This window comes from Hibiscus syriacus, unplaced genomic scaffold, assembly GCF_006381635.1.
Source record: "Hibiscus syriacus cultivar Baekdansim isolate YM2019G1 unplaced genomic scaffold, ASM638163v2 tig00110482_pilon, whole genome shotgun sequence".
In the NCBI taxonomy this organism is placed as follows: domain Eukaryota; kingdom Viridiplantae; phylum Streptophyta; class Magnoliopsida; order Malvales; family Malvaceae; genus Hibiscus; species Hibiscus syriacus.
The window spans coordinates 5,398,395-5,424,334 of record NW_024062758.1 but is presented as its reverse complement, the minus strand read 5'-3'; the positions used below and the strand labels follow the sequence as shown (position 1 = coordinate 5,424,334).

Sequence of the window (25,940 nt, the reverse complement as noted above, 5' to 3'; positions counted from 1 at the left end):
TCGCGTTGCGATAGTCCAAGTTCGCATTGCGATAGTCGAAGTTCGCGTTGCGAATCTGGAAACTGATTTGCGATACCGGAGATCGTGTTGCGAATTATCGATCGCATTACGATTTAGTTTGTTATTTTGGCAAATTCAAAAAAAATTGATTAAAATCGTATATTATAAAACATTTTTGGTTAATGAGGTTATTTTATCTATAAATTATGGTAAACTTGGAAACTCCGTTACTCAGCTGCTTTAACCCACGTGTCCTGATCCAGTATTCCCACGTCACCGCCAACTACCACGCCACCCACCCAACTCGTGTCGTTGTTCCTTTTAGCTCCGCCATTTCTCCGTCTCATCTCAATATCCACTCCTTTCAAGCTTAGCCATGGCCACGCTGCTGAGGAAAGTGTGGGGATCAGTCTCCAATCGTACTTCTTCCCCCTTCCAAACAGCTTCTTCATCTTCGTCTATTGCAGCGACCTTACTGGATTCATCGTCTCTGGGAGTTTTGTTCGATAGTATCCCGCTGGATATTCTGCTACAGATACTCAGATTAGTGGGTCCCAAGGACGCCATCAAGCTCAGTTACGTTAGCCGAGCCTGGAGATTGCTTGTATCCGATAATCGCCTTTGGATTTACTTCCTCCAGAACCACCAACACAACGGGGATCACTGGGACTCTGTTTTCTTCGCCGAGATGAACTTAAGAGTCGGATATCCTCTCCAGTTCGTACCCCCTTTTCATCTTCTTCTGGTTATCACTTTAAAACAATTGGATTGATCGTTTTGTCTCGTGATCATTTTGAGGTTTAGGGTTGGGTTTAATTTTATTGGAACAGTCTGTGTGTTCATTTTACATTTTCTGAACTGGAGTTTCCGTAGTCAGCGTGGAGTAATTGAGCCAAGTACGTTTTGATTTGCAGACCATTCCCAAGTCACGCGGGGGAGTTATCTTTCGTGCGCATTTATGGTCAACGTGCACAAGTCCCTGGTTCTGTTATTATTGATGGTAATTTAATTATCTCTCAAGTCTTAGATACCATAATCCTTTCTCCCCCTACTGATGCTAATTAACTCAGTTTTAGCAAAGTTAAACTCTGGGCTGTTCTTGATTTGTCTTCATCTTTTTTGCTCCTTTTGGTTACAATGGCGGTTCCGGCTATTGCAAGTTTGGTTGGAGCAAGTATGCTTGTCCATCTGGGCAGTCGGCTACTTTTCTGGTAAGCTTGTAAGATTTACAAAAAAGGGTTTTTTCCAGATGTTGGAGAACTCCATTCCGTTGTTAGATGTGTTCAGCACTTCAGCTTCCTTGTATACATGATGCTAATTTAACATGTTGTATCTGACTTTTCTGGTATGCTTGTTCATCAGGAATTCGGGAACATCGAATCTCCATTGTATTCTAGACTTAGACATTTTTTTGCCACGATTTATAGCAGGTTTGTTGCATTGCAACTGCTCATTCTTTTTTCTTGGCTTTTCTCTAATTTCTTTAACTTTCTCTCGAATGGTGATTTTGGAATGCAAATATGATGATGTAGTTCTTCCACAGGATGCCAGGTTAGACCATCCACTCAACCCATCGTCCTGTCTATTCCATTATGTCATTATGATGGTTAGCTACTATATAATATATTTTCTTTCAAGTGATAGTTAGACTATTAAGGTTGACGTTCTGGTTTTCACCTCTTCTGGATTCATTTCTCCAGATACTGATTCCGCCAAAGCATCAAGAAGGCAGCTTAGAGACGCCATCCACACTGTATTGTTTGACATGAATGTTCCTGCTGTTTGTGCTGTCAGTCAGGTACATCATTGTATCTGTAGATATTGTCTATTAATTATTGTTCTCAAAAGAAATAACCAAACAAGAAATAGTCGAAGGAAGGGGAAAAAAGGAACATGGTTGTTTACCATGCTTATACCCTCTCAAAACTCATGCACGGTTCAAGTTGGATGAAACTTAAATCTTCCACTGCTTCCCCTATTTGTCACATGTGGAGATGTAGCATCCTCTCCAACTCACTCTTCAAAGACAGAGTCCTTTAGTATTCCTTTCTTCTTAATTCAATGACTTTTTCATATGATTTAATGCAGGCAACTTTAGCTCTCTTTGCAGCAAGACGGACATCTGGAATTGTTGTTAACATTGGTTTCCAGGTTACTTCTGTTGTTCCGAGTATGTAATTGATTTCTCTCAAGTTGTTTTAGCATGTGTTGATTGATAATTAACATTGATGGTGATTTATCAGTGTTTATTATTATTAGAATTATTTTATGATGTCTTGTGCATGTCTATCTTCTTAATCCCTTAGTTTTTTTCTTTCCTGTTAAAAAGGGAATTAAAAGAACCAGTCATTGTGACTATTTTCAGTCTAATGTGTATTTTACTATGTCCTCTTACTCCATTTTTCTGTAATAACTGAATGCTGGATTTGTATTGGTTACTCTATGTGTTTTATAGTTTTAAATGGGAAAGTTATGCATAAGGTGGGTTTTGAAGTTATTGGACTGGGAGCATTGAAACTCACAGGATACCTCAGGGAACTCTTGCAGCAGAACAACGTTAACTTTGAATCGTTGTACACTGTGCGGACACTGAAAGAGGTATGATGTAATCCCCTGCAACTTAGGGTTAATGCTATTTCCTTTATATGGTTTAGTAGTGTCAAAGGTGTTTAAAATTGATAAATTTACGTTGATGTTTTTGCTCCCTTTTGGAATCAATGCCTAGTTGACCTTTGGAGACTCCAGATCTTCACTCTGATGTTCATTCAAGATCATTTCCTTTTGCTTTCTTGCTGTAAATTGGCAACATGCTCATTCAATCTTCTTGATACTCTTTTAGTTTGACTAAAATACAGAACCTATGCTATGTTGCTACTGATTATAAAACCGAACTATCAAAGATACTCGAGCATCACTGGAGGTTCCAGCTGTGGGCTGGTTTACTCTGTCAAAGGAACGCTTTCAAACTGGAGAGATCTTATTCCAGCCCCGTATTGCAGGAGTGTAAGTCTGTAAATAGTAGCTTCAATAAAATTATTTCTCTCAAGTCATTAAGGAAGAAACATGAGTGCTATTTTTGAGAACTTATTGATACCTTGCAAGTTGCAAATGATTAAAAACAAAATACTATAAGAAACAAAATACTACAAGGAACAAAATACAAGTAAAGAAAATGTAGAATGTTTATGAACTATCAAAAGGTTAATTGATTACAAGTGATGTTCTTGAGATCTTATTGACTCCTTGCAAATGATTTGGAACCGAAACACAAGGAAGAAAATTTTGAATGTTTATAAGTTATATCTTTGTACAGGCGTGCCATGGGACTGCATCAGGCAGTAGCACTTTGCATGGATCATTGCCATGCTGCAGAATTGACAGGTGATGATGCTTGGTTCAAGACTATAGTTTTGTCTGGGGGAACTGGATGTTTACCAGGACTGGCAGGTAGAATCTGCATTTTCCGTCTTTTATCATTCGTTTTTGTTTCATTTCAAGTAAATAGACAGTAGCATGATATATCTGCGGTTTTGAGTTTGTTTGAACTGTTCCCAGAGAGGTTAGAGAATGAGCTATATGAGATTCTTTCCCCTTCTGTAGCAAATGGAATAAAAGTCATTCCTCCTCCTCATGGTGTTGATACTGCATGGTTTGGGGCAAAATTTATCAGCAATGTAAGTACCACTCAACCCTATCACTTAACATTAACTTCAATGTTCAATTGCATTTAATCTGACCTCCGTTTTACCGATGTCTGATGGTTTTGTCACTTAAGAAATGATTCAAGATGCTCTGGTTTTTTCAATGCTACTCAAGTTTAGATGCAAGTGACAGATATGTCCAGCAGGTGTATGTTCATTCTTGAAAGTTCTTTAATGCATTCAGAGGTTCTAGGATACGGATTGAAGTGGCATAGGCTTTTCAGAGCTGCTAGCTTTAGTGGTCACACGATATTTTACGATAATAAGAAAATGCCCCATTCTTTTATATGGTATATTTATTAACATAGACCTAGTGTTTTGCAGTTAAGCACATTCCCAGGCTCGTGGTGCATAACAAAAAAGCAGTTCCGACGTAAATCGAAGGCCAACATCATGTGGTGAAGCATATTGGGGTACTTTCTAAAGTCGAACATCTTCATCATCACTGGTATTTGTATAGCAATAATGCAGCAGATTTGGGTTTCTTGGCGTGGCAAGATTTATGGTAGCACTATTAAGCTACTGTAATATTTTCCTTCCTGGCCTGGATTTAAGAGATGGAGGGCATAGTAACAACACGAGCTTCTTTAAGTTATATTTTTTTACGGAACTTTGTTCTTAAGGAGTGTCACATTGAAGATCAGCCCTTGAATGGATAGAATATTAATTATGATGTAATTATCCATAAACACAGCTAGTCCTGCTGTAAACTCTGGCATATTTAGCCATATCAAACGTAAAATAATTAAATTAACTTAAATCTGTAACTGGAATGTCTGTCTACAAAACAAATCGAAAATAAAAATAAAAGCATGCGAGAAGAACAAACCTGATGTAATGAGAACACTGTAACTCTTATTCCCAATGTCAGAAGTGGGAACATATGCATGTATCAACAAATGGAATGATTGGGATTTTTTCTCCGGGCTTTCATAACAACATGGCAGCGGCTATAGTTGCGGCCACTACCAGCATCGATGGATTACTAATCAGCTGCCGACTACCGCTGGAGTTCTCTGATGCGGATGGTGGCAATGCAGGGCAAGCCAGCCCTAACTTGCCTTCACGACACTCGCTAGCAAAAAGGCCGGGCGGGTATTTCCCGTAAAGATTAATGTAGCTGAACATCGTCGAAGCGCAATCGGTTGTCAAGTAATTGATCTGTTCAGCATAGGGACAAGCAAAATCCTTGAAGGCTGAACAACAGCTTTGAGGTGCAAACTTGGGTCCTTTGCATCTGCTTGTGATAATTGTGTAGTTCAGAAACTCGAAGTTAACAGGACAAGCTGCAAAATATAAGGAATAGTACATCAAGAATTAATTATATATCCCTTTCAAGGTTAAACAACTAAGCCTCACCCAAAAAAGAAATAACTACTATTTCAAATCAGCAGAATTCACAGTTCAAGTAAACACTTCAGCAGCAGATTCCAGATCACCAGTTTCATGGAAACCAGAAAGGCAATCCCTTTCTGCACCATGGTAAAGATTTTCAACAGCCTAAATCATATTCATTTGAGTAGCAAACTCATGTATTTGCCTAAAATGGCGCAAGATCCCGAATGAGCACACACCAAGAAGTGAAATACCCTAACCAAGGCATCAGATCTGGTCAAAAAAAGAACCTTTCTTGGCCTGAAGGAGATTCCTTCCGGTAGAAGTGAAAGAGCTGAAAACACCATCTGCAGTTATTCAAATCATCGCATGTTAAAAGAATAAAAAAAGCATGAAAGCTATGAAATCTATTGATAAATTACCTGAAATCGAAGTGGAAGCAGAGAAACCCAGCAGAAAGAAGAACACGGAAAACCGATACAACAACTTATTTGTCCCCATCAACTTGTTTAATCTTGCAGCAGCTTTTGTTTATCTGTTTTTTGGTTCAGGTTCAAGTTCAAGCAATAGGAGAAGGAGAAGGTTGAACTGCTGAAACTAAGAGAATTTTAATGGTAATCTGAGATAAAATATGAAATAGAGATGACGGAGAGACAGCAGAGAAGAAGCCGTGTTTCCTGTTATCATTGAAACTTGATAACAGCTCATCACTGTTTCCCCCCCCCCCTCTTTTTTCCAGCCACTAACTCTAAAACGAGTAAGGGTAGGGTTTTTCTTGGGATAACACAACTTTTAATCCCTGAAATTAGAACAAACTAATTTGCTCTTCGAATCAATTTTTTGGTCACATTATGCTGTGGAAATCTGATATTGTCACACCTGGAATAAAATCTCAGAGTTTTTCAACATCGAAATGACTAAAAAGTTAAGGTCAGGTACTAATGTGAACAAAAAAGTCTAGCGACTAAGTTAGAAAATGAGAGACTAAAAGTTACTTTTAACAATTTTCTTTTATTTTTCTTTTCCATTTAAAGAAAATTAGCTGAATTTAAATATTTTAATCTTTGATGTAAATGGGTTATGAAATTGTTAGAAAAATGTGTGCATAAATTGACCATGATTTGGGTCCAAGACTCCCATGGGGCATAAGTCTTCTGCCCAACCTATTGTCCAAAGACAATACAAGATTTTATGTTATGAGAATAAATTTAAACTTATTAAATTTTACGGAGAGAATTTAAATTTATAAAATTTTAAATAAAAATAAAATTTCAATAGAAAATAAATAAAAAAATCTAAGATATATGATAATTTTATATATTTTAGGGGCGACCATCCTCATCCGCCTCTGCCTTGATCCATCCCTGATCCCACCATCAGGTTAAGACTTGCTAACATAATCTAAGATATATGATAATTTTATATATTTTAGGGGCGACCATCCTCATCCGCCTCTGCCTTGATCCATCCCTGATCCCACCATCAGGTTAAGACTTGCTAACATAATACCATTATAGGACACAAACAAAAAATGAATACACATTGGCACTAACTCTGCAAATAAATAACTATTATCATTTTACTTCATCTTTTTACAAAGGTTTACCAAAATAGTTAATGGGTTTTGCTAATGATATCTGAACAAAAGCACTTATTCCTGTATGTCATTACCATCGATGAACAAAATTAACGTTCGATGGTACTTTCTTTTTTAGGGTCTTTATAGGAAATGATTGGCTTGACTGAAACTCCAACAGAATTTAGTTCAGCACAGCGCTCTGGCAGTTATTGCATACCACGTCTTCTGGCTCTTTATTCTCTCATTAAAGCATCGATGCAGGCTGGCTGGCATCAACTTAATTAAACTGCACATGGGTGGACGCTTTATGACCCAAGAATTTGCCTGCAAAAAAGCCCATTCAGCACCAAGAGGTGACCTCAAAAGAGTGCTTGCCTGGATATGAATCATAATGGTTTGTTCTGTTTTCGAGGTCTGGTCTTGAATGGTCACTCTTCAGTCCCAGGTGGTGAAAATGGGTTAATAGTGTAAGCATTTTTATGTTCTCTTGGACTTCTGTATTATTTGTGGTTGTCTCAGTGGAAGATAAGATTTCAAAATTCCATTTTACAAGCTTCGTTTTTACAGTTAAAGCAGGACATACTCGAATACAACGACAAGGAAACAAAAATCCTGCCGCCTGTGAAAATTGCAAGAAGATGCTTTCACTGATACATGAATATTTTTTTCTCTTTACATGCACAGTTTCAAAGCTGTGCTTCAGAAAAAACCCTACTGAACAACTATAACTTCAGTCATGTCGTACTTACAGCAAGTGGTTAAAGGGAGAAGAAGAAGAAGAAGAAGCTAGGAGGTAAAAGTCCATCCCTATGCTTCATTATCGACTGTGCAGTGCCGCCGGCGAAGCTGGCCCCTCATGATGAGCTTTGTCAGCATCAACCTCCTACTCCAAGAGCCTCGGTCTCACATGATCTAAAACATAGGTCAATCTCCACACAACAATCTTCGTTGCTGCAACAATAGCCAACAAGTATGCCAGCATCCATCACTCCTCGATTCGACTAAACAGTGACTTGAAAGTAATTTCTATAAACACCAACATTATAAATCAGCATTTTGATCTAGAGGCTAGACCCCATATTTCATTTCATAGGACTTTATAACACTTCTCTATCGAAAGTGGATTAACTAGGTGGTGTGAAATTATCAATCAATGGCTTCATTTTGATCTAGAGGCTAGACCCCATATTTCCTTTCATTCAGCTGACTCACATTTGACAGAATATTAAAACACATGCAACCTCATCAGAATAGGATCAAGCTCAAGATTCCAAGCCTGTAGAATTGGACTATTTTATGGAGAATGAAACTTACATGATATTTAGATGCTCGTATATTATCCAGCCACTCAGCAATCTCAAGTTGCTTCACTACTGTAGCATGTAGGACCTGAATAAAAAGGCACCATTGTCAAGAAAACTATTAGCATTGAAATCAAATCCAGCATCTGAACCTCTGACTTTATACAGCAGCCAAGATGAATCATACTCGCTTTGTTTTGTTGAGGTCAAACTCAACAGATTTGATCCGGTCAAGAGATTCCATGAGCATTTTGTCCTTTTCCACGGGAATTACAGCAGGCTTGTTGCTAAGTTCCTCAAATGTTTTCTCAAGTTTCTGAAGACGTTCAATACAAGGACGGACATGTTCTTTTTCATTAACAGCTTCTTGCACAGTTGAATTTGAATGGCCATTCCTGTTGGGTTCCATCATATTGGAAGGATGAGTAGAGTTTGGCCTTCTCCAAGATTCAAATAGAACAGTGTGAATAAGAGCAGCCAGTCTAACCAATAAAGCTATTAGCATTTTTGCCACAGAATGAATATTCCTTCTCCCAAATTTTTCCTTAACAGAGTCTAACAAATGTGTGATTGAATTCCCTGAAATTCAATACCATTTTAGAGGGGAAAAAGAAAATCCAATGGGTAGGGGATTATAATAGAAAACATCCATCAACTATATTATGGTAAATTATCATCATCAAACACTAGATTAGATAATAAACAAGAAATTGATTACTGTGATGAAATAGCATTTTCAAATACCTTCAGAAAGAAAAGATGCTCTTTGATAAGATTGGCTATCCACAATACTAGAATTGGGCAACTGATTGGGGGAACATATCGGTCCTTGGTCACTTTCTATAGTATTCTCAATCCTAGGGAAACCATCATCGCAACTATAATAAGCATTTGGATCTGACACCTTCACCTGCATAAATCACAAGCGATCTTATTAAAAAGGCCAGAAATGCACACCAGTTACCAATAAAACAGAATTCTCTGCTTTTGCAACTCACTTCTTCACGAACAGGTGCCAGACAACGAAATGCAGAGCTTGTTAGTCCAGTTGGAGAACACTGGTCACCCATCTCTAATCCAGACTCTCCTACTGATGTGTCACTGGTCATTCCCTGACAAGGGTATATGTTGAAACACATGCATGAGAATATATTATAGTCACAGAATATTAATTTACTGAATGGTTGCAAGACACGACACTTACATTTAGTGATTGTATTTGTACATATGATTCATAGTTATGCTGGTCATTCAATACTCTGGTAATTTGCCTCACAAATGTTGCCTCCGCATTATGTACAAGCTATCAGTGGAAACAATACACATGTTAATCTCCAGATGGAAGTTCAGTAAAACCTAAAATCATGTCTAACAACCATTCCATGGACTAATTCTAAAAGGATGCCTACCTTCATTATCTCCGGATCATTCCATGGTCCTTTATTGGATCTAAGACACCCTCCATCTGTAGAGCAAGAGCATGACCCTCCTAAGAAATCTGGCAACTGACTGAAAGAGGTGAAGAAAAAGCAAGGGATTAAGAGATATCGCAGGGTGAATTCTCTCAAGCCTAAGAATGAACAGATATTTAACAAACCTAGAATTGATGACCTCCAGTAGCCTACCGAGAAATTTGGGCTCCAAGACCTGAAATTAGCAAATAGAGCATTCAATGACCACTGAGCATGAGAAAGCAAATAGAAAGAAGAATCCCTAAAGCCATATCCTTTACATTTATCTTCCCAATTGTCTTTTCATCGAGGAATCTCTGAGCAGCAGGCCAAAGCATCTTCTTGAATCCAGGACCAGCGTTGACTATATATATTCTATGTAATGTCTGTAAAAAAATAAAAGATAATTACTTTCCAAATAGCAAGATAAAGTAAAAACATCAACGGATTAGATCAGATACCTCAGGGTAATAACTGTTGTCTATTTTACTCATGGCAGCCAGAAGATTTGCAGCAGTCCTGCTAAAATTCTTCATGCCCTACATTCGAGAATAACATTTAACCACCGATTAGGGGAAGAGCAATCACTTCAAAAACAACACTTAACCACCAATTATAACCATTTGACTGTTGTGGAGGAAATAAAAAATGGTACACAGTTCAAAAACATGTAATCAGTGAGTATAATTCTACCACTTGGTTTCATAATGGAAATAACAAACACGAACCACTAGAGGAAGAACGTATTGCAACATCCCACAGAAAATATGACAGACCCAATTGCACACTCTCTTAATGTCTCCGTTCCAAGTCATCATCAAAATGATGCCATAGAAAAGATTATGGTAAAAAAAGCTTTTGCATTCACTTTTAGTCTAGAACCATGCTAAAAGAAAAATGTTGAGTAGAATAACAATGCAAAATTTTCAAAAAGTTGAAAGGCTAGCGAAGTTTTACCAGAATGGTATTATTAATGTTGTCAAAAATCAATTTGTTGAAGGACGATAAAGATAAGTGTCAAATACCAGTCCTTGTACATCCAATATGGTAGTTGTTGAACAGATTTGTCTCTTTGAAGCAATTGAACAAGCAGGGAATTTCTCCAATAGAGCTCTCTCAAACTCTTGGACATGGTACTTAAGATAACGATCTATGGTAGTGATTTTCATAAGCCGACTTGGATATGCTTTTCCTAGCTGCTCGATATAAACAGGTCTCCCTTCCTTATCAACTCCATGGTACCCTTGGGGATAGTATTGCAATACTTCCTCTTGCTCTTCAAACTCGAAATCCTGTTCATTCGACAAAAGGTTAAACTTGTCCTAGCCCTTAACCATGAAACAAACATAGTAATTAAGAGTGCCAGACTATTTGAACCAGTCAATGTAATGGCATACATTCATTTGAGATTTTCTGTTAACTCTTCTCTAGTGAACAAGCAATGAAAGAAATACAACAAAGTAAACATTTCTCACCTCCAAAATGGTATCTGTTCCAAACTCTTTCCTCCATTTAAGCATTTCTTCCCACATCTGGATTGTTTTCTCAATATTAAACTCTCTAGCTTTCAAGAATCTACAAGTTTAATAAGTAACAATTCTCAGCATACGTTAGAAAGTTGGCCTGATATAAACAAATAGAGCACTGGAATTTGCCCAAAGCAACAACTGACCTCAACAAAGTATGATAATCATCATGCCTAGGAGGCAACAAATCCTTAAGAAGAAGCTTTTGATGCAATTCGTGCACCGCACCTTCCTCTTTTGCATCCCTGACATCCTCGATGGATACAGAAGGAACTCTGTAGTCTATTTTCTTCTTCCCTCTTTTCTTAATAGAATGAGTGAACTTGTTGGATGCATTTATGGCCTTCTTTTTCAGATTCCCAATTTTGGATCTCCTTCTTTCATCCTCAGAGTTATCAAAATCAGACTTTCCATCTCTGCTTTCATCATATGCACCAATTTCGTCCACCCCTTTTACCAATACAATAAATCAAAGAGGATATAAATGCATTTTCCATAATAAAACCAAGAAACATATAGTAGGATTAATTAATATACCTGGCATCTCTGCACGACTGAAAAGAAAAAGCTTTAATCTTTGAAGATATTAGTGTTGTTCAATGGAATGTAAAAAAATCGTCATGATCTGCACATTGTATAAAACAATTAGAAAACAAAAATGAATGAATCAACTGATATAAATACGCAATGATTATTGAAAAAAACAGGAAAATTTATTGGGGGGGGGATAAAAAGTAAGCCTAAAATGAAATTTAGAGTTGAGTTATGACAAGAAATAATGAAGAGAAGATCAGCTCTGGACAAAAGAGACCGAATAAGCTTTTTCTCTCAGTTATCATTAAGTTTGCTTTTGACTGCTGAGGCTACAAAATAAAGAAATAAAATAAATTCCCAAAAATGGAAAATCTCTTCTCTTTAACCAAAAAACACTACCACCCCACAATGAAAGCATCAAACTCCAGTGGAAGTAGAACAACGGTGGAGTTAAGTGTTTGGCAGTGGTGAAAGAGAAAACCGTTAAAAATGAGAGAAAAATAGAGTTAAAGCTATCAAAAGATGAATGGCGCGCAACGCATTGAAATTTCATACGATACATTGCTTTATCATTTACGGGAAAAAAATCGTACGGATCCACGAATCCTCCATTAAGAAGCAAGAGAAAGAAAAAGAAGAAGAAAATGTTGCACGGTTATCGAATAGAGTAAAATCGTAATTAATAATTTGAGAAAATAAAAATAAAGATAAAGAATACACAAAATTTACGTAGAAAACTCCTAAATAATATAGGATAAAAACCACGGGCAACGGTAGAAGAATTTTACTATGAGAAAATAGAAATTATAACTTCTCTCAATCTACCAAAGAGAAAACAATGATAATTCTCTCTTGATAAAAAGGAGAAAACAACTCTCAAGAAACTCTCTAAATTCTCTCTAGTATTGGAAGAAAGCTAGAATGCTTTAGGATGATTTTGAAGCTAAATGAGCTAGGGTATTTTATAGTTGAAGTTTAATGACTAATTTATAAATATCCTAAATTACAATAACTAAATTATAATTTAACCATTGTCTAAATCCAATAATTGTGTGCTGCCAATTTGCCTAATTAGCCGCCTACATGTTTTTGATAGCCATCATATTTTGACTTTGAACAATCTCTCACTTGAAGATTTGATTAGAACAATCATGTATTCACACCATTCTTTCTACCTTGTACCATCATGTTGCTTACGTTTCTGACAGGCCACAAGAGGATCGACACCAAGTAAATTTATCAGCATTGATCACCTTCGTCATGAAATCTGCTATGTTGTATTTGGTATGGATCTTCTGCATATCTACCGTCCCTTCTTCCACCTTTTTACGAATAAAATGGTATTGAACTCGTATGTGTTTTGTCCTTGAATGAAATGCTGAATTCATTGCTAGATGCAGGGCGCTTTGACTGTCACAAAATAGAGATACATACTCTTGATTGTGCCCAAGCTCCTCCAATAGCATCTTCAACCAAATTGTTTCGTTACTAGCTTGTGTAGCTGCTACATATTCTGCCTCTGTTGTAGATGTAGCCACAACTGACTGCAATTTTGAAACTCAGCTTACAACTCCACCAGCAATTTTGAACACATATCCTGTAGTAGATTTGCTTTTATCCAAATCCTCTGCATAGTCAGAATCAACATACACATTAATAAGTAAATTTGATCATTCGTAACATAATGCAACATTTGAGGTCCCTTTGATGTATCTCAGGATCCTCTTTACTGTATTCCAATGCTCTTTGCCTGGATTCGCCATGTACAGACTAACCACTCCCACTGCTTGTGCAATGTCTAGTCTTGTGCATATCATAGCGAACATTAAACTTCCCACTGCCAATGCATACGGTACTCGAGACATCTCCATCATCTCTTCTTCACTGCTAGGACTCATACTGGAGGATAATTTAAAGTTAATAGGAAGAGGGGTAGAAATTGGCTTACAATCTTGCATGTTGAATCGTGACAAGATATTCTTTAAGTAATTCTTTTGTGAAAGCCAAATCTTCATATTACTTGTGTCTCGGTGAATTTGCATCCCTAGAATCTTGTTTGCTGATCCCAAGTCCTTCATTTCAAATTCCCTAGCAGTTGTGCCTTAAATTCTTCAATATGATCTTTGTTGGGTCCTGCAACCAACATGTCATCCACATACAATAGCAATATAATAAAATCGTTATCACCAGACCTCTTGAAATAAGCAAAAGGGTCTGCATTAAGTCTGTTGTATCCAAGGCACATAATGAAATAATCAAATCTATTATACCAATACCTCGGCGCCTGCTTTAGACCGTACAGAGATTTGTTCAATCTGCAAACCAAGTTCTTCTTTTCTTTTTCTTCAAAACCTTCAGGCTGGAGCATATAAATCTCCTGGTATGTTGATGGCTCACCGTCCTCTGTTAAAAGGCAGTATGCAATATTACCTTCTATAACATAATCTGAGTGCCAACTGGGACGTCTTCTCACACGATCTGATTGACGAGTTGTTGGAGCTTCATCACTCTCTGGTTCTTGTTCATCATGTGATGGTTATGCTTCAAAAGAATCTCCTTGTTCAACCTCATTTTCAACATGTATATGTGTAGTCTCTAACTTTTCAGCGCTATCATCGTCTTCTTTTCTTTGTGGTTTATCTTCTACAAAGATAACATCCCTGCTAATGATCACTTTGCGGGCAGTAGGATCCCACAAGCGATACCCTTTTACTCTATCAGCATATCCCATGAATTTAAATTTCCTGGATTTTGGATCCAGCTTTGAGATTTCTTGGGAGTTGTACATCACGTACACAATACTTCCAAATACATGGAGGTTTGAATAATCATCTGGTTTACCAGTCCACATCTCCATTGGTGTCTTTAGCTCTATTGCAGTTGATGGAGCTCGATTCACCAAATAATAGGCGATATTGACTACTTCTGCCCAGAATGATTTTTCTAGGCCTGCGTCCCTCAATATTGCTCTTGTTCTTTCTAACAATGTTCTATTCATCCGCTTTGCCACTCCATTTTGTTGAGGAGTGTTCGCTACTGTGAACTATCTTTTGATGCATTCTTTCCTGCAAAAGTAATCAAATTCTTCACTTGTGTATTCTTCTCCATTATCTGTTCTGAAACACTTGATCTTATCTCCATAATCAAGTTCCACCCGCGCTTTGAAGTTTTTGAAAGTTAAAAACACGTCTGACTTCTTCTTTATAGGGTACACCCAACATCTCCTGGAGTAGTCATCAATAAATGAGACAAAGTATTTTGCTCCGCCTAGGGATATAACTAGTGCTTGCCATACGTCAGAGTGAACCAATTCTAGAACACTTTTGCCTCTAGAATTTGATGTGTTGAATTTCAACCGGTGCTGTTTACTTGTTATATGCAATGCTCACACAAAGAAAGTGATACCTTTGTTAAGCCTGTAAGTAGCTTTTGCTCCACAAGGACTTTCATTCCTTGTTCTGACATGTGTCCAAGTTTCTGATGTCATATCATTGCAGAATCTGAACTACATAAGGCAATAGAGGCTTCTGCTTCTAGCAAAGTCTCTCCCTTCAGCATGTACAAGTTTGCAGCTATCTTTTCGCCTTTCAGCACCACAAGCGCTCCACGGAACACCTTCATGATTCCTTTCCGTGTTTTAATCTTGTTTGCATTATTATCCAACAATTTGTAGGATAATAAATTTTTCTTCAGGCCTTTCATGTGCCGCACATCTCGAACAACTTTAATTGTTTCGTCGTACATCTTCAATTTGATGGTTCCTATACCAATGATCTCTAAGGCATGATCATTGTAACTATACACAGATCCTCCTGAGACAAGTTCATAATGATGGAACCATTCTCTTCTTGAGGTCATGTGATATGTTGCTCCCGGATCAATGAGCCATATGTCTGCATATCTCTTTCTACCTTCTACGGTAGTTGACGCTTCACAGCATAGAACATCTCTATCATCTGAAGTGTTTGCAGTATTGCCTTGTGGATTGGAGTTTTTATTTAGACTCCAACAATCCTTCTTCAAGTGACACTTCTTTCCACAGTTATAGTACTTTAAATTCTTCTTGCTTCTCGACTTCGATCTACCATGTTTGTGACTGCTGCTTTGGCCACGTTATGTTGATCTCCCTCTCATCGTTGTCAACGCTTCTGCTTGTTGCAGATTTACTTGTCTATCTTCCTTGTTCGTGCGCTGATTTTCTTCTTGTAGAACAGCAGCTGCAACGTCATCGAAAACTAGACTGGTGACATTACTGTTTGTCAAGTTGATGATGAGTTGATCATACGAATTGATCATACGAATCCGATAGACTTTGAAGTAGAAGTTCAGTACATTCTTGTTCTACTATTTTACAGCTTAAGGATGTAAGCTGAGAAAATAAAGGGTTAAGTGTGTTTAAGTGCTCCATCACTGAAGTAGATTCTGACATCCGGAGAGTGTACAATTTCCTCTTAAGGAAAATTTTATTGTGCAACGATATGGCCTCGTACAATTTGGTGAGATGATCTCATATCTCCTTAGCTGTCTTCTTCTCCTCGATGCTTGACAATACTTCATCTGCTAATGCTAGATGAAAGTTTGTCATATCATTCCCGTCCATTTCGATCCATTTGTTGTCGTCTGTGAAATCTACCGGCCTTTCACTGATAGCTGCTAAACAACCGTCTTTCCTGAAGATGGCCTTCATCTTCAATTTCTACAATGAGAAATTTCTCCCATTAAAATTTTCAATATCAAATTTCGTTGTCATAACTTCTATTACGGATAGCTCCCACTATTTCACTATCGTGAATAGTTCTTTGGAACCTTCAAAGAATAGGTAATACCTGCTTACTTTCTTATGTTGGAGGATCCACATTTTGGTGGCAACCACAAAGACAATAAGCAGATATTACACACTCAGACCTGGCTCTGATACCAATTATTGCGGAAGACGGCTATCGGATAAAGCAAAATCGTAACTGATAATTTGAGAAAATAAAAAAGAAGACACAAAATTTACGTGGAAAACCCCTAAATAATATAGGGTAAAAACCACGGGCAACGGTAGAAGAATTTCACTATGAGAAAATATGAATTACAACTTATCTCAGTCTACCAAGGAGAAAACAATGATAATTCTCTCTTGATAAAAATGAGAAAACAACTCTCAAGAAACTCTCTAAATTCTCTCTAGTATTAGAAGAAAACTAGAATGTTTTGGGATAATTTTGAAGCTAAATGAGCTAAGGTATTTATAGTTGAAGCTTAAGGATTAATTTATAAATACCTTAAATTACAATAACTAAATTATGATTTAATCATTGTTCAAATCCAACAATTGTGTGCTGCCAATTTACCTATTTAACCGCCCACATGTTTTTGATAGCCATCCATATTTTGACTTTGAACAGAAAACACATCCACATACAAGACTCCAGACCAGAGAGAGAAGGTGGGAATCTATCAATCAAACATCAAACCACACCGAATTTCTCGAGAATAGAATGAATAAGAAAAAAACACACCATACAAGTAAAAAGATGAAACTTTGCGTGGGAAAATGTGGAGGAATTTGTAGTCATAATGTTAAAAATTAAGAAGAAGAAAATAAAAATGTTTCTGAAAGATCTGATATGACTTTTATCCTCTTTTCACTTTCAGAATTTTTTTTCTATGAAAACAAATCAGAAAAAATGGATTTTTTTAATCTTCTCTCTGTATGAAAAGTAGAAAAGTAAAAATGGAGAGCAAAAAGCTAAATTAACAAATGAAGTTTCCAGCCAGAAAGAAAGAGCGCATGCTTCAGCTCAGAGCTCTTGCCAGCTGAGCTTTGCAATTATACACGTGTCATTTTATCATTTATTTATATTTTTAAATGCGGCCAGAGTCGGTTTTAATCGGTTAATAACTGAGTGGTATTATTAATAATAAGGTTACAAGTTTAAATTTTACTATAGTGAATAGAAAAAAAATATTAAGTGTGTCATTTTAGGGATGGTGATTTAATTTGAACTAGATGGATTTTGAGTCGATTTAATAAGATTAATTTTAAAAAAAATTAAATCAAATAAAATCAAACCTTATCAGATTTAGGATAAAAATTTTGACTCGACTTAACTTGTAGCAATTTATTTTATAAATTTAGTGATGGTTGCTACAACACTCCCATCTTTGTAATTTTTTTTAATTAAACTCTTATTATATCAAATAAAAATAATTTTTAATAAGTTTTAACTAGAAAAATAAATTGAATTGAATCATACTCTAGTGAAGAGAATATATACATTCTTCGGGTTGAATCAAATAGATGATATATGCTCCTAAGATCAAGTCGAATTAACTAAAAACTTAATCCAATTCAACCCATTACTAACTCTAGTTTCGTTTCATAACAAACATCTATAAAGATTAAAATATGATTCATCTTTTCAATATATTAAATATCATCGAACGATGAACGCAAGAAGTCAAAGCTTGGCAGTATTAATATTACAATATACTATACAATAAACAGGAGGAGGCAGTGTACAATCAAACCACACCACATAGACAAAAACATGACAAAATTTTCACTACCAACAACTAACAACACTCTGCTCTGTCAGTGGCAAGCTCTGAGTATCATAAACACACCCACCTACCATCCTGCATCATTTCATCATCATGCCATGCATACATGCATCCCTTAGTTACTCGCATTTAATGATTTCATGTTGCATGTGATGATGTGGGAGTGACATAGACAACTGGAACAAACTAGCTCTCATACTTGACAATTGACAAATGTAGGTTTTCGTGCATTTGTATCTCTCTCATATGTATGTTTCATTTTCTTGAATCTTTAAATCGTCTCTTCTGCTGTCCATTAATATGGTTTTCGTGTATTTCATTTGGTTTCTTGTATTCCATGATGGTTCATATTAGTGATTCAAATTTACTGGCCATGGTCCCATCCACCCTACCTAATTTACCCCTCAACTCCACCTTACTATTGGTGTAGGGTTATAGTTTGATTGTTCAAACCTATATCGGTAAATAGGTTACAATTCTCAAAATTTTTATGTACGTAGGGTTTAGTAAACCTCAAAATGAATTATTAATAGATTATTATTATTTAAATTCGAGTTGAATTTCTCAACTTTATATGATATATGTATATTATATTAAAATATATATATGTATATAGAAAATCGTTTAAATTAGAATAAATTACTATTATAATATTATAAATATTTATAATCAAAATCAAGCAAAAACTCAAATAGTTTGATTTGAATTTTTTAAATAATGTTTAAAATATAAAGTAAACATCTTCAATTCTATTTATTTAAAAATTATTTAATCTAATCGATCAAATATACACTAAAAAAACTATACCACAATACGGATCATTCTGTAAATATTTCTCTCAATTTTAATTTTTCTTTAAAAAATTAAGAGTCACTATATCCATCTTAAATATTTTATTTTTTATCAAATAAATCACACTAATCTAAATAAAATTTGAACTATAATTTCAAACACATATATGGTGGGTCTAATATGGCCTCTCATTATTATATCAAATATTATATAATATCATAGCGGAGATCAATTTCTCTTGTACTTGATCGCACTATGCCCTAATACCTAAAACCCGACAAAAATGTTTGAATAATACAATGTAAAAAAAAATCTTTAAATAGTACAGTCGAACAATTATTTGCTTAAGTATGGTGATTGTTACAGTAACCATCATAGGTCCCCAGGAGCACATGGCGACCTCCATAGGTCTCCAGGAACACACAACGACCTATGAAGCACTTGGCAACTTATGGAGCTGCAACAGCGAGGGAAGAGAGAACAGTTGCTGCAACAGAGGAGTCTTTGTCACAAGGAGCACTTGACGACCAATGAGGTCACTGTAACAAACACCCTAATTCAAAAAATAATTTAAGTAGAGTCCTATATGAGATAATTTTTTTCCATCGCCCTAAAGCCCCTAAAACCTATATCATCCAATAGCGATGTTAGCTTAAAGAGGAACGTTTGGCCAATTATTTTTGGTCCGTTTCTGTATATTCTTATTGCATCCACACATAAAGTTGTTTGGAAATTTAGCTAAATACAGTTAAATCTCAACTTTTTCTTTTTCTATAAGGTTTTGCATTATTTAACTTCCTGCACACGCCACTTGATTAATGCAATATCTTATATTAGTATAAATTAATATTAAATAATGGGGTTAATATATTATTTATACAGCCCTTAAAATGTAACACCTCTAAAATCGGTCTAGTAATTTCTCGACTTCTGATGATCAAAAATTAATTTTTCAGTAATTGGAATTAAACTTTCGAATCGTTAAGTTAAAATTTAGAACTCGATTAGTTATCCTTAAAGATTTCATGAAAAGGGTACCGAAATGTAAAATTAATGGAATTTATAGTTTTGTGTTTTATTTAAAGGACGAATGCGTTAATTTACTCAAATCTAAAAGATGATGATTCATCTCCTTAGGTGTCATTTTGATGCTATTTTTTAGCCCATTTATTTTTAGCTAATAAAATTTTATAATTGATGCTTTGGGATAGGAGTTCTCGTCAAAAGACTTCAAGATAGAGAGAGAAATTATTTGTCGTCTCATATCTTTGAGAAAATAACCTCAGTGATCAAAAATGCCTTATAATATACGATTTTAACCAATTTTTTTTGGATTTGTCAAAATAACCAACTAAATCGCAATGCAAATTCGCGTTGCGATTTTCCTAATTCGCAATGCGAATACGTAAATCGCAACGCGAATTTGAAAAATCGCAATGCGATTACGTAAATCGCAATGCGAATCTGACTATCGCAATGCGAATCTGACTATCGCAACGAGATTTTGACTATCGCAAAGATTCTGACTATCGCAATACTGAATTTCAAATTCGCAACAGGTTTTAGTTTCGCAACACAAATGTTTTGGGTATATAACTACGCAGCAGCAGTAACTCATAACCTAAATCCCTAAATCGCAACTCATTCCATCTCCATCTATCACTCTCTCCGGCGACATCCGTTCCTATATCCAACGACATCCTTCCCCATCCGGCAACAAGTTTTAGTTTCACAGCTCGTTTGTTTAGTAAATTAATTTACAATAATGAAATCATCTAATGTTGATCATGTTTGGATATATTTGTGTTTTGGAGGTTCATGGGAGAATGTTCATGGTGTTTTACAATATATGCCTTTACCCATGAATCTTCAACTAAAACTGTCATTAAAAAAGTTAACTTATGAAACTCTATGGTGTTTTACAATATATGCCTTTACCCATGAATCTTCAACTAAAACTGTCATTAAAAAAGTTAACTTATGAAACCTCTAATGTTACGTTGCAAATAAATTGAATTTAGAGCCCCTAAGTGGATTTAGGCTATCTTATCAGAGAAATGATAAAGTTTACGTATTTCAAGTGATGATGTTACATTGTATGTTGTTGAACCTAGAAGTAGTGAAGTTGGGTCAGTAGCGGGTAGTAATCAACTAAGTTTTTCAACCCCCAGTTTATGGTGCTAAAAATTTAATGGTTCCACCACAATTTCATCACCAAGCAAATATTGTTTCACCACATTTCCAATACCAAATACAATCTCAAAACCCACAACATTTCCCTAATCCAAATCCCATCAACTTCAGCACCAAATTCCGGTTTCTTATTGACCAGTTAGACGATGATAGCCAACAAAAAATTGTGAGTACTAGTCAGTATTCGAAATTTGTCTTGGTCAATACCCGACTTTGATCTTGGTCAATACTCGGATTTTGATGATTTTTCAGAAGAAGAAACAGACCCTGCGTGTAATGATTTTGATATTGGTCAATACCCGAATTTTGATGATGAAACAGCCGTTACCGAGGAAGATGTTGTTGATGATAATGAGGAGGAAGTTACGACTGTAAATGAACATGTTGAACATCTATTCTGTAATTCATATAACCCTGAAGAAGAAGAAGAAGAAGAAGAAATCCCCAAAGAAAAGTCCCCGAAGAAAATGCCACGGGAGTATAACTGGAATATGCCAGAATTATTTTAGATACCGGAAGAAGAGTTGGTAAGATAGCAGTTGATTGTTACACAAAATTATTCGTATCAGAAAGATTTTGTTTTGATACAAGGAAGACTTGAAGATAGCTTTGTATACGAAATGTGTGGAAGATGGCTATCAACTAAAAGTTACAAATCAAGCAAAGATCGTTTCGAAACAAGGTGTATGATTGACAAAAACTGTACGTGGCGTATGATTGCAAAGAGGATAAAAGATTACGAAATGTTTCAAGTTAGGACTTTTATTGATAAACATACATGTTCAAGAACCCAAGTTTTTCCTCACCATTGACAGACAAAGGGTGGTTTTCTGGCTGAGTTAATATTTTTGAATGGCAGGGTATATCGGGGACATGAAATTATGACTGACATGAATGCTCGGTTCAAGATTAGTATCTCATATTCTCAAGCTTGGAGAGCCAAATTTATGCCTTGGAATTGTTGAGGGGGTCGCCAGAAGCATCGTTTGCCTAACTGCCGGCTTATTGTCACAATTTAAAGCTGAAAAATCCTGGGTCGGTAACTCATATCAAAACAGATAGATATGGACGCTTTGAGTTGCTGTTTATCGCCATTGGTGCTGCGGTTAGTAAATCAATATAATTTTGTTGACTCATTTTTGTTAGTTACATGCATTTCACATTTAAATGATTATATTTCTTGTGTATATGATTTTGTAGATTCGTTCGTTTATTACTTGCATGCGCCCAATTATTATAGTTGACGGAGCACATTTAAAAGGTCGATACCTTGGAGTAAACTTATTAGCAGTAGCCATGGATGCTAACAATGAGATACTGCCAATAGCTTACAGGGTTGACAAATCTGAAACCTCTGATTCATGGACATGGTTTATGGGGCATCTTAGGGATTGCATAGGTCCTATTAGCAATCTGAAAATCATATCCGATAGGGCAAACTCAACTGACAACGCTGTTAGAAGGTGTTTCCCAGATGCTTTTTGAAGATACTAATTTTTTTATCCATATTATATTATTATTATTATTATTATTATTATTATTATTATTATCATTATTATTATTATTATTAAATATATATTAAATATATATAAATAATTAATTACAGGCCAATTACAAATGGACCGGCCCAGTTAAAACAAACCAGAACCGGTCCAGAACAAACCAAAACCCTAAACATTTGGGGGTTTCAGTTAGGGTTTCCTAACCCTAATCTAGCCGGCCGCCTCATCACAGCCGTTGGATCTGAGAGATCCAACGGTCCTCAGATATGCCAGAAGAACCCTAGGGTATCATACCCTAGGGCCACGCGGCGCCGCCCCATTTTCCAATCACCGCTGTCGACACTCTTTCGCCGCCTCCGCCGCTGTCACGTTCCAATGAAGACTCAGAAGACCAGCTGCCCTCCACACGCCATAGCTACGGGGTGAGTCACCACTGGTAGTCCGGTGACTCACCGAGACCCCCTCTTCGGACCGGTCCGATGGCCACACCGGTGGTGGCTATAAAAGCCACCACCCCAACCTGAAACAGAGACAGAGACAGAGACAGAAAAAAAAAGAACAAGATAGACGGAAACAACAGAGACAGAGAGTGATAAAAAACTACCAACGATCCCAGTCAACAACAACACAGCAACACAAAAAAAAAAGGAGAAGCTTACCAAAGAAGCCTAAACATCGCCGGAGAACAGAAAATACGAAGTATTTTCATAGATTTACTCCGATTAGGAGTCTTTTTGGGGAAACAAAGACCGGATTCGTTTAGGGTGTTTAGATCTACATTTTAGGTGAATTTGGGAATTTCCGACCACCGAAGGCGGGCGGTGGTCGGCGGCAGATTTTGCGGCGGCAGACGGCTGCCGGATTCCCTCCGTGAGGGAATATAGAGAGAGGCCAGAGAGAATTCTGGCTCTCTCTCTGTTTGAGAGAGAAAAAAAAAAGAAATGAGATAGCTGGCCCGAAGGGCCAGCCGGTTTTGGGCATTAAATAGCCCTTCCCAACGACGCCGTTTTGCGGAGGGCTATTTGTGTAATTTTATAAATGTTAAACCCTTTCTGTAATCCCTCTGTTTTATATGTTTTACATTTTAGTCACTAAATCGATTTATAATACTTTTAATTCAAATCTTAATTTTAATTTCTATAGCCCTTCCCAACGACGCCGTTTTGCGGAGGGCTATTTTGTGTAATTTTTAAATGTTAAACCCTTTCTGTAATCCCTCTTTATGTTTACATTTTAGTCACTAAAATCGATTTTATAATACTTTTAATTCAAATCTTTAATTTTAATTTTTTTATTTTAGTCCTTTATTTAAAATAATATTTTAGTATAAATAACAGATTTAATCCTTTAATTTTAATAAAATATATTTTAATCCTAGTTTATATTTTTAATTTATTTATTATAATATCCTAATTTTAGATAATTTTATTTAGTCATTAAATAAATAAAAAAGAATAGCATGTTAATCCCTAATTTCGATTATTATGAATTAGATATTTAATTTTATTTTCACTGTAATTTAGTCATTTATTTTATATGTTTTCATTTATTACTACTTTTAAAATATTGTTTAGTGGTATTTTTATTTATTGTTTATATTTTTAAATATTTTTATGTATCATAAATATATATATAAAATAGTAATTAAATGTTTTAATATTTATTTTTAATATCGAAGAAAAGGACAGTCTTAATACAACTGGATGTCCTATTCTGGTTTTTAAAATTAAACAATATTATTTAAATTAATATTTATTAATTTAAATTATTAAATTAAGTTCTTTCTGATATTTTTAAATAAATAAATATTTTTTTATAAATTTGAAATAATAGGTTATAAATTAAATATATTTTAAATTTTAAAAATTTTAATAATAGAGACAATTTATAATTAAAAAGTACCAATTTTGGGCGTTGTAGGGGTGCTAATCCTCCTTCCCTAAACGTAACCGACCACGAATCCCTTTTATTATTAAAAGAACGAATTTTTGGTTATAAACGCAGATCAGTTCATTTTTTATTAGTGTTTTCTTAAACTTTTAAAAAAAATAATTTTTAGGTATTCGACCTACCGACCCAAAGGCCGATGGCGACTCACAAATTATTTTCAAATTATTTATTCACATCAATTTCCCCGCCAAATTATAATATTTCGTGCCCGGACGAAACCGGTTACGACAGCCTTGGCGACTCTGCTGGGATCCTGGTCAAACTTTTAAAAATCAATTATAATTGTCTCTATTAATTAAAATTTAAAATTTATATATTTAATTTTTAATTCTTTCTTTTCAAATTTTTTATTTATTTATTATTTTTATAATATTTAATGTTTATTTTATTTGCAAGTATTTTATTTCCGTATTTATTTTTCTGTCAAGTTTGAACATTCTCCTCACACACAACACCTTGCATTGCATAACATAAAGCTCTATAATTGAGTTGTCCCTTTTAAGTGGAGTGAAAGCGACGTCTTCGTGAGAATTTTATTCTCCGTGTCAGACCTAGCAAGTAACTTCCGGGGTTCATATGCTCTTGTCTTCGTGAGAATTTATCTCCGTGTCAGCATAGAGAAATGTATCTCCTCGAATTGAACTCGATCCACTTTAGTCTGTGATGGACTAGGATTGAGGGTTAGCAACCCAAGGGTACTAAAGGACAGTTCGGGTACCTTATTTCTTAGATCTGAAACCCTGCATATAAAAACCTTAGAAACTCTTCTGATCCGAGTCATGCCGAAATTTTGTCTAAAATAGGTGTACACACAGGAGAAATGAATTCTAAACTTTCTTGTTTATTATTTCGTTAATGATTAAATTACTGTATATAATTATTTAAATTAAAAGCATGTTTTAAAAAATATTTATGTAAATGTTATTATTAAATTTCTTTATTATGTAAACTAATTTATTTTCTTTTTGTGTGTTCTTTATTTTTCTGTTTGCATAGCATCATACAGGATAAAAGGCATTGATCCTTGTGTTAATTGTCTCATTGGAAAGCCTTCATCTATGGATAAAAGTGTTCAAATCAAGTAATTCTAAACTCAGAAGTAAGACAGTGGGCTGAGATTTACAAAGACAAGAAGGAGACAGTCTGCAGGATGATTATGTATCTGACTTTGGCCGTTATGCTCCAGTTTCACTAAAAGAAATGATATGCAAGATTTGCGAAGCATTTGGGAAAGTTGGGATTCAACAAAAATTGCAGTTTTATCAGACTTACGGAGACATCCCATATTTGCTCTATGTAGAAGTTGATGATGAATTACTCAGAGCCCTAATTCAATTCTGGAATCCAGGTACAATTGCTTCACTCTCAATAAAGAGGATTTGGTCCCTACTATTGAAGAATACACAACTTTGCTACATATAGATGGGGTTTTGGAGAATCGAATCTATTCAAAGTCAATTAAAACTCACCCTTTCGAGTTAATTAGCAAAGATTGCTGGGGTACAGAAGAATGGGTGGCATCCC

At 35.6% G+C, this 25,940-nt stretch overlaps 2 protein-coding genes and 1 pseudogene across 4 annotated transcripts; 1 reads left to right on the top strand and 2 right to left on the bottom strand.

The window, feature by feature from the left end:
* Nucleotides 1-336: 336 nt before the first annotated feature.
* LOC120128985 lies at nucleotides 337-4,455 on the top strand (annotated as a pseudogene).
* On the bottom strand, nucleotides 4,453-5,787 carry LOC120128989 (GPI-anchored protein LLG1-like). Its single transcript, XM_039146595.1, has 3 exons — nucleotides 5,459-5,787; nucleotides 5,327-5,383; nucleotides 4,453-4,987 (listed from the first exon to the last, which is right to left on the bottom strand). Exons 1-3 carry the CDS (start codon nucleotides 5,535-5,537, stop codon nucleotides 4,632-4,634), a joined length of 492 nt encoding a protein of 163 aa, XP_039002526.1. The 5' UTR covers nucleotides 5,538-5,787; the 3' UTR covers nucleotides 4,453-4,631.
* A 1,422-nt stretch (nucleotides 5,788-7,209) lies between these two features.
* Nucleotides 7,210-11,705, bottom strand: LOC120128983 (phosphatidylinositol/phosphatidylcholine transfer protein SFH13-like). Of its 3 annotated transcripts, XM_039146588.1 has the most exons (15): nucleotides 11,664-11,705; nucleotides 11,431-11,518; nucleotides 11,040-11,343; nucleotides 10,843-10,942; nucleotides 10,393-10,659; nucleotides 9,829-9,906; nucleotides 9,649-9,753; nucleotides 9,514-9,563; nucleotides 9,326-9,425; nucleotides 9,121-9,219; nucleotides 8,915-9,028; nucleotides 8,661-8,826; nucleotides 8,104-8,495; nucleotides 7,930-8,004; nucleotides 7,210-7,641 (listed from the first exon to the last, which is right to left on the bottom strand). In XM_039146588.1, exons 2-15 carry the CDS (start codon nucleotides 11,435-11,437, stop codon nucleotides 7,540-7,542), a joined length of 1,959 nt encoding a protein of 652 aa, XP_039002519.1. In that variant the 5' UTR covers nucleotides 11,438-11,518; nucleotides 11,664-11,705; the 3' UTR covers nucleotides 7,210-7,539. The 3 variants fall into 3 exon arrangements, with proteins under 3 accessions (XP_039002519.1, XP_039002518.1, XP_039002520.1); XM_039146587.1 differs by lacking the exon at nucleotides 11,664-11,705 and having other exon boundaries at nucleotides 11,431-11,607; XM_039146589.1 differs by lacking the exon at nucleotides 11,664-11,705 and having other exon boundaries at nucleotides 7,210-7,566; nucleotides 11,431-11,600.
* Between the last annotated feature and the right edge of the window lie 14,235 nt (nucleotides 11,706-25,940).